Below are 9,575 nucleotides of genomic sequence, written 5' to 3' on the forward strand. Positions count from 1 at the left end.
TCTACTTTATGCCTCTGCTAGTCTGAAAATATTTTAACATTTTTTCACAGTGACTGTGTCCGACTGAAACCAACGGATATTCAGCCAGATATCTTTAGCTACCTCCTACATTTGATGTACACTGGGAAGATGGCTCCCCAGATTATTGATCCGGTCCGTCTCGAGCAGGGGATTAAGTTCTTACATGCATACCCATTGGTTCAGGAAGCCAGCTTAGCCAGCCATGGAGCGATTCCTCGTCCTGATCAGGTTTTCGCGTGGACATCTTCACTCTATGGCATCCAGATTGCAGATAATCAAACGACAGCTCAAAGTAGGTTATCGGCAGGAGCAGAAAAGACCGGGCGAGAGCCCAGGTCACATACTCATCCTTCTCGGATGGAGCAAGAACGAGGTGCAGAAGGTAACCAGCAGCATCCTCAAGGTGCACAGATTCTCCAACCTTCACAGCATTTTGGGCAGTCATCTGTGGCTCCTTCAGGCACACAAGGCTTGATTTCTCCAGCTGGTCCCCCAACAGCTGAAGAACGTTGCGAGAATATCCCCATGTTAGATGGGCAGCCAGGAATACATGCAATAGCTCATGTTAAGCCCAGTATTATGAAAAGGAATAGTGGTTTTCCAAAGTTTTATGTCTGTCATCTTTGTGGCAGAAGGTTCACTCTACGAAGCAGCCTGCGTGAGCACCTACAGCTTCATACAGGAATGTCACTTCCAGTTACCAACCCAACAGGAATGAATATGCTGGGACAATTGGTAGAGCCTGGGAAACCTACAAAAGATCCTGAAGAAATACCAGAAGCAGAAGTAATTAGCGATGGTGAACTGCAACAGAAAAACGATTCACCAATGGCAGATGGCCAACTACAAGCAGAAACACCACCCCCATCAGACATTGCAGACATTGACAACATAGAGCTAGGGGATCAAGATCGAGAAGTAAAAAGGCGAAAATATGAGTGCTCCATCTGTGGACGTAAATTCATCCAGAAAAGTCACTGGCGAGAGCATATGTATATTCACACAGGCAAACCATACAAGTGTAGTACCTGTGATAAAACATTCTGTAGGGCCAACCAGGCTGCCAGGCATGTGTGCCTTAACCAGAACTCTGATACCTATATGATGGTGGATAATAAGCAAGCGATGCTCACTGAAGGTTCCTCGGAAGAAACGAGTCAGTCACTAATGGATCCAGTGTTCCTAGCAACAAACCAGTCAAACCAATCGTACAAGTGCAATCTCTGTGATAAAAGCTTCTCGACTGCGAGTGAAGCTGTTCGGCATTCGTGCCAAAACCAGAACTCTGATACCTTTGTTTTGATGGAAGGCCAACCAACAGTTCAGGGGGAGGGCTCTTCAGAAGCTTGTGAAGTGACAGAAGTGAGCCAGTCATTGTCAGAAACAGTGCATAACGTGGAGGATGGCCAGGCTGTTTTAGTGGAATGAAAACTCTGTTCATTTACTCACTTTTCAATGTATTTCTTATAATGTACAATTCAAAATTAATAGTCATTAGATATGAGGACGTTAAAATTTTATTTTCTAAATTAGATCTGAGCTTTCTTTGGTAAAAGCATGTCATTCATTATCCAAGGACCTTGTTACTTTTAAGATGAAAATTCAGGTGGCATAATTGTATCAGTCAGTGTTTGCACTAGAATTCAGACTAGCCCCTGTCAATCATGAGCTGCTTTGGGACCAGGTTAATATAAAAGAAACTGATGTGTGTTGTTCTTTACTTGTACTGGTGTTACCTGATGAGTACCGCCCTTGTAAAGTGGATTGAGTAGGAAATTTAATCACGCTGTTCCAAATGCATAGAAGTTATCACATCATGTATATGCTTCACCGAGTTATTTCTGCACAGCCTCCCTGAACCAACTCCAGACTCAAAGAAGTGAACAAAGTCCTGTTGAGCTCTTTGGATGTGTACTCAAACTAAAAGGTACCCAGTTTGAATAAAGCATTGGTGACTGACAGTTTCCAGGGGTCACGGTGCAGCAGTTGACATTTTGTGATTAAGCAAAACTCATGTTCTCCCTAAAGAGACACAAGAGCTGTTGACAAATGTTCTTATGCTTCACTAATTATCAGCTGATCACTGAGCACACACCATCTGTTGGTAGTATAATGAATGCCACAAATGACGAATCATAAGGAACATGAGGAAATAAGAGCAGGCCATTCCGCCTAAATAAACAATATGCAGACATAATGTGGCATTGCTGAACCAATAATGAATCCAGAGTATGGTTATACCCTGGGTGAAGTCAGCATATGACTAATTCTCTCAAAAGTGGAACAACAATTCAGTCAATGTTATTGGCAAAGAAAAATGTATGAACCTGGGTGGGTGAAGGTATTGCAGTAAATCCTATGTCAACTAGAATGCCCTTCTAATGAGTGAATTATATATATGAGAAGTATTTCCTAGATAGAACTTGTTTGATATGGTATTAAATACAAATTGCTCACATTTGGAAATTTTGTTTCGAGACCCGTTTTCCAGTGTGATAGAACAAAGCAGTGCTCTGGTGCTCCATGTTCTTCCCTATTAACTTGTATAATCTTGTTTTTAAATGTGTTCAGTGTAACTCTGAATATCACTTTTACCTCACTTATTTACAATTTGCTCTTTGACATGTCTGTAATTTGCTTTCAAAAGTGGGTATGGGGGGATTTAAAAGTACATCTATGCATGCTGACTTCAAAATACAGTAGTAGTATTTGTAACTTGTTTTACAGAAGTACTAGGTGCATTATTTATTCTGTGTTGTATGTCTTTATACATTTAAGAGTCCTTAATAAATACTGGAAAAAATCTAAGCTGAAGAATAGCAACCCTTAAAGAAAAAAAAAACTATCCCCTTTCATCATTTCCAGATTAACTGTATGGAGATTCGTAATATGCAAAAAAAAAATCACGGTAACATTGCTGTCTGAAAGGGTAAAAGGTGGCTGTGTGCCATGAAAATAAATTCACATTTGGTTTCTTGCTCAAAATATTTAGTAAGTGTGCACACGTACCAAAAATGTAAGCACTTGTGCTGTAGATATTGTATTAGCTGTGTAGAAATTTACTTTTCTCCACAAAGTGGCATGTGCGAAACATTGACCTAGATTGGAACAGAAGTGGCAATTTTTTAAATGTCCCGTTACCTTGAAATTGATCAAATTTTAAGAAGTGTGCTTGTGATGACTGATTTTTCCAATTAGCCTATTTTTATTTGCTAATTAGTACACATGCTAACTTCATTCAGTACTGTACTACTAACAGTGCGATAGTGTTAAAGTGCTCTTATTGTAGACAAGCACTAAAAACCACTATCTGAAGTACACAGAATGAATAAATATGATACTTGCTCAAACAAAATGACTAATTTTACCAATAGGTTATGAAAGGATACACCAGACTCGTACATTTGGAACTGTTACATATAAATGCTAGTGTTACAAGAAGCATTGAACCCCAAGATATTTTGTTTCACTGTTTATTATTTGTAGTTTTGTGTCTATATAGCTATTTAACTAGTTGCTCAGTAAACCCCCAGATTATACTAAGGTATTACTCGCAAACTTAAATTCCTAAAATACAACGATAAAATTCCAAGAAATAATGGATGTAAATTGCTCTGTTGTTACAAGTTTCATTTAGAGTTATTATAATAGAATTAGTATTTGAAATAAAGTTCAACTGCCTTAAAATACTGAAAGCATAACCATGATGTTCAGTGTCAAACCTATTATTTGCATTAATTATGGTTCAAAAAACGTGTAGTTTTTTAAATCAGTATTTGTAAAGCTTGTTTCAAGAGAGAGAAAATAATGTAGTTCAGTCTTGTAAGATGAGTCCCAGGTGAGGAAAGTACATTCCTTCGTTCTAGTTAACAAGTAATACACTGTAGTATCCTTGACCAAAACAAATCGAGGGTTAGCCAGTTTAATTGGGGGCATATAAACATTTCCTTTTGGCCCACAATGGCTCTTTTAAAATTTTTCTGATCGTGTTTTTAAGTATGTTGATAATAGCAAAGTCGAACTTTACTTGAATTTTAAATTGCTGAGGTTAAGAGCATTGTTTTCTGTGATATCACCTGCGGTAGTGCTCCTTACCAGCATTGTCAAAATTTGAAATGCATTGTACAGTGTTGCCTTTTTTGTGTAACTTTTAAGTTGCTGCTCAAAAGCTAGCCAGTTCACCTGTATAATTGGGGCCTTATTTGACAAAGCATACATGCAGATTCTTTATCCTTGCTGTATACAGTAATAGACTACAGATTAGTTGGAGAAGAGTTGTGTATGCCTTGTTGACTAAGTCACAGGTCTAAATTTCAGCCTTACTTTTTTCAATGACTTGCCATTGTGTTAAGTCCTAAATCTGCAAACTGAATACACACCGCACCTGTATTTGTCTTGATTCCATGCCACAACTTTACTGTTAAATCAAAAATTTTGTTAGTTAATAACTGTATAATGTGTAATATAACGCTGCCAATACCAAAGACTTGAATAAAACGAGCTTGGTAGGAACTGGAAACATTGTTGTACTGTCTCACTGAAATCTTTCTGCAGTACATTGTACTCATTACAAATTGTAGCTTAACTATCTTTGATATTTCTGGCTGCCACGAATTGAAATACAGCTGGACTAGTATCACAAGATAATTATAAATGAGGCTCATTTTGATTCATTCATTTAGAGAGATGCTATTCCTGTCCCATCGAAATGGACAAAACCTTCAAGGTGCAATCTGACTGGGACAAAATTAAGTTTGATCTGTACCTTATCTGATTTGTGCTCGACGTCATATTGGCTTTGTTAGGTGCTACTGTGCAATGGTTGGACATGTTAAGTGTTGAGTCTACTAAGACTGCTAGGTCTGTTTCACCTTCGTCGTTAACTATCTTGGCGCATGCGTGTCTTTTTTTTCCAATGTGTAGTACTTACATTTGCCTACATTAATTTTCACCCCCCATTGGTCTGCCTACTTAAGTAGCTTGACTAACTCATTCTGTAATTTTTGAACTACCCCTTCAGCTTCCACTATCCCTCCTAATTTAATATCAAATGCAATTGTAGCACTGAGTTTCTGAATCTAGATCACTTATTGAAGTTACAAACTGGAGTGGTTCAGTTCTCTCTTAACAACTACTCATTTCCCACCTTTCAATCAATTTCTTATCAATTCCTAGAATTTCTCATAATCCTGGCAAAGACGAGAAGGATCCTGTGTCTTTGGAATGTGGCAGAAGAAAGGCAGGTAGACGACTGGAGGAAACCCCATCCCAAGCACCAGTCCGCACCTCCACTCCCAGAGACTCTGGTGTGACCATCCTGTTTGACAGATTTTCCATATCCTCCCCCCTAGGCTATGCAGTTGTATCTATACCTATTTTGCACCCATTTTTGTTCATGTACTTCTAAACTGCCAGCTGAAGGACCAGTAATACATCGCCAAAAGCAGAGGATGATGAGGGACACAGGCTACAGGTAAGTGACGGAGAGATCCCTTTTGTTATTTAATCACTCCTGACCTATCACATATTACAAGGTTTTTCTCTTCCCCGCCCCCATTTTCCCTGGTTCTGCATTTGTGTTAAAGGTGTAAATTTCTAACATCCTCGCATTCTTGCCAGCACAATCCCCTATTTAGCTGTCTCTGCATTTACCGTTCTGTTAAGGAGGGTTGGTAGGCTGCTGATGCTGCATGGAATGCGGAGAGGTGGTTGTGGCTGATGCAGGCCCAGAACCACAGGTGGGAGCGACACCTCAACGTGGAGACGTTCTCACTGATCAATACAGAAGGGCTGCACTAAAGATCCTGAAGCCAGTAGGGACATCAGGTTGGAGGGGATACCTCTCCGCCGACTTGTTCACTGAAGGACTGTGGCCTTTCATTGCCATAGCCCTGTCTTTGGCATATGTATCCTCTGGCTCTGATGACCTGCTGTTGGGAGACTGTCTCAATTGAGCTGGTGGCTACAGTACACAGTAGGGAGCTGCTTTGATATCAGTACAATGTTAAAACAGGTTCAGAATGTTCTCTGTGAAGCGGGCACCAACCCAGTTCTCAGTCTGCCTGGGAAAGTCCCTTAGAGGCATGAATGCATTGGGGAGTTGTCCTGACAGTTCCTAAATGTTTTCCCAAGCCTATGTTTCCATGAGGTCAAGAAAATCCAGCCCATTAATTGCTTCTCTCCCATAGATGTCACCTGGCCACTGATTGTTTCCAGTATTTTTCTATTCTTATGATAAAGTGCATGCATTCATTGGGTTTACTTGTGGACTGTGGGGTGGTGGGTGCCCCTTGTTCAAAGGCACTTGGTGCCTAATGGAGGGCCCAGCATTGGGAAGGGAGGCTATGTTGGGAGTAAACCCTGCCCTTTCAACTATCTGTCCATGACCCCCATCACTCAAATGTAGCCTGGGTCCCTCATTGCTCCTCAGCCACTGGCAATACATTACCAGTCCTTCAGCTGACAGGCAAAACCTCGGTTGTTAACATTAAATTCTGCCCAATTCTTTACTAGTATCCTGCTCAACAAACATACTTGACCTCTTTAAAGACATTAGAAATAATGTGGATGCTGTAACTCTTTTTAATAAAGATTTAAGCAAGACTTAATTTAAAGCTGCAAGAATCCATGATACAATATGGAAGTGAGTTAGAAGTTTATTATTTTTAATCATTCGGTACCTATGATGAATAGAATTTATAATTCCAACCCCCGCCCCTCCACACATACCATCAGGAAAAGGTGAATCAAATTAAGTCGTGCACAGATTATTCCACACTGATCAATATAACAATTGTTCCTTTGCTCTAGACATGCCTCATGAATAGAAGTTCAAGTGCCCACAGGAACCTTTCATCTGAAAACATGCATAGTTACACTAGAACCTTAGCTCTCTTCATCCTAAGGGATTTTGATCATGAAATGACTGAGTGAGCAGGGACTAGTAACCACCTGGCTGAAGGGGGCAACCAAACCCTGTTCATCTTCAGTATGCAGGATTTGACTGATTTCTCTGGATGTTTTCCAAGCATCAAAGATTACTGGAGTCATTGGAGAATGTGAGTAGTAACTTTAAGCTCAGAGGAGCCACTGTGGAGGTGTCCACGACTTATGTGCTGTGTCGATGTAAAGAATCAAAACAGTAGTCCACCATGTAGCACGTGGCAACAATAGAGGCAACTACAGTCATCTGGCTCATAAAATCTTAGTCTCACTATCTTGTCCTGGGCAGGTTTGAAGTTTGCATGGAGTGAGCCATTGATAAGGCTTAGTTTAATTGGTTTTTGCTGTCATATTGGTTATGATTGGTAGGTGCTGTATATATGTCTCAAGATGACAACGTGGGCATCCTTCTAGCATCTTTGTTCAATGACTGCACATGTTGCACTGCCTGCAACTGGGCCATCTCAGACTTCTGTTCACAAAGGTCATCAACAATTGCAATCTCACAAGCTGTTTATAGACTCACCGTAACCAGCTTATCTTGCATGCTACAGTTACTGAGAAACCATGTAGAAAAACCCAATAAACTGGCAGATGAAATGTAACAGGGAGAAGTGTGAAGTGAAATGCTTTCTACAAAAATGTAAGGAGAGGCACTGAATAGAACAATTTTGGATGAGTTTAAGGAGGCCACCCTCCAGAACATTGGTAGAGATAGCACAGGAACAAGTGATTGTGAATTCAAAGACCTAGCCCATTCATTGTTACTCATTAGCATTAAGCAGAGGGCAATGTTCCAGCAAAGCTCAATACAAACTGGAGGAACAGCACCTCAGCATCTGATAAGCACTTTACAGCCTTCCAGACTTTTAACATTTAAGTTCAACAACTTCAGATTATGAACTCTCCTCCATCCCCCACCCCCTTTCCGATCCCCCTTTTTCCTAATAATTGGTATATTTTGATGTATTTTTCTTTTCCCACCTATTTCTATTTTTTTATTTCCATCCATTGTTTTATCTCCAGCTTTTAGCCTATTTCGATCCCTTCCCCCTTCACTCCCACCAGGGCTATCTGTCACTTGCTCATCCTGCTTTCTACCCTTAATGTCATTATTAGCACATCCTTTAGCTAATATCACCATCGTCAACACCCCTTTGTCCATGACATCTTTGCCAATCTCTTTGCTTCCACCAATCATTGGCCCTCTATCCAACTTTACCACCCCACCCCTCTCAACCAGCTAATATTTCACCTCATTTCTATTTTTCTTTAGTTCTAATGAGTCATATGGACTCAAAACGTTAACTGTCTTCCTCTCCGCAGATGCTGTCATCTGCTGAGTTTTTCCAGCAGCCGCAGCATTTTGCTTTTTATCTTGTGTCTATCTTTGAAGGTTGTTACAAAGGCAGTTTTGTATCTCATCTTCCCTGAAGCTACACAGGAGCTGCATCAGGGCCAGTGGCCTTCAAAATACAGCAGCCAATTTGTACACAGCAAGGTCCCACAAACAGTGAGATGACCAGTTAATCCGCTGATTGAAAGGAACTTTTGAGAAAAATGCCATAGGTTCCCGATGCCTTCAGTATAGGGCAGCAATGTTGGGAGAAGTGAAGCCATGCCCCATTTTATAGCACTAGCTGTAGAAGGTTTGGGGGGGGGGGGGCGGGTGGGGGGAAGCAGTTCAAATGATACTTACCCAACAGCTAGAGATGATTTTAATAATTCTAACTTTTCGTGGGAACTATTCTGCTAAGAGTTGGAACCTCAGATGGTTCCAAGTGCAGGGCTACTGCCCATCAGAAGTTTGAACTTCCCATGTGTGGATACTTACAGGTAGGGTGGAGGCCAGCTGATCTTCTGGGATACCTCTTAGGTACAACCTGCTCAGAGAGCAGAAATTCTGGGCCAATAAACAGCTGAGACTGCAGTTCTCATCAGAAAGACTGGACCCTCCTACATTACACTGCTCTTCTATAGCCTTAGCAGATTATGTACATTGGTCTCTGGATAGAATGTTACCTCTGAGTTGAACTATCAATTAGGACAAGGGATGAAGTTTATAATTAAGAACAAAAGATTGAGGGGGATTTAAAAAAAGCTCTAAGGTTTTGGGAGAGGTTAGGGAAATGCTTGGTCCAAGGTTGGCAGGGGAAGTTAGTAGCTTAAGGCTGGCCATCATTTATTGGAGGAGATGGGTGATATAAGTCTTTGAACATGGAGATTCAATCGCACTTAACATGCTTCCTTTTTGTCTAAAGTGTTCCTTTTCTGCATGTAACAATTATTGGCAAAACAATCACTTTAAAAGTAACCAGAGGCTTAAGATGAGAAATGTTTACATGCAGTGTTATAGTCTGGAATGAACAATCTGAAAGGGTGGTGGAAACAGGTTCAATAGTAACTTTCAAAAGGGAATTGGATTTATACTAGAAAAAGGCTACAGGGAAAGAGCAGGGGAGTAGGGCTAATTAAAGCAAAATAGGTCGAATGGTCTTGTAAAATGATGACTTTGTTTAGAGTAGTGGACTAATTTTCTGCCTCATGGCAATCATTAGTAATCAATCTCAGCACAGAACCATACCATGTACAATAATGAAACCACAAGGAAG

At 40.5% G+C, this 9,575-nt stretch overlaps 1 protein-coding gene across 3 annotated transcripts in view; it reads left to right on the forward strand.

Annotated features, from left to right (window-relative positions):
• LOC121274849 (zinc finger and BTB domain-containing protein 2-like) overlaps window positions 1-4,535 on the forward strand; it is a 47,924-nt gene extending 43,389 nt beyond the window's left edge. For all 3 annotated transcript variants that reach the window (XM_041182223.1, XM_041182240.1, XM_041182231.1), the window contains one exon: window positions 51-4,535. In XM_041182223.1, the coding sequence (XP_041038157.1) occupies window positions 51-1,449 (1,399 nt within the window). In that variant the 3' untranslated portion in view covers window positions 1,450-4,535. The remainder of the gene's footprint in view (window positions 1-50) is intronic.
• Window positions 4,536-9,575: the final 5,040 nt, after the last annotated feature.

This window comes from Carcharodon carcharias, chromosome 2, assembly GCF_017639515.1.
Source record: "Carcharodon carcharias isolate sCarCar2 chromosome 2, sCarCar2.pri, whole genome shotgun sequence".
Taxonomy (NCBI): Eukaryota; Metazoa; Chordata; class Chondrichthyes; order Lamniformes; family Lamnidae; genus Carcharodon; species Carcharodon carcharias.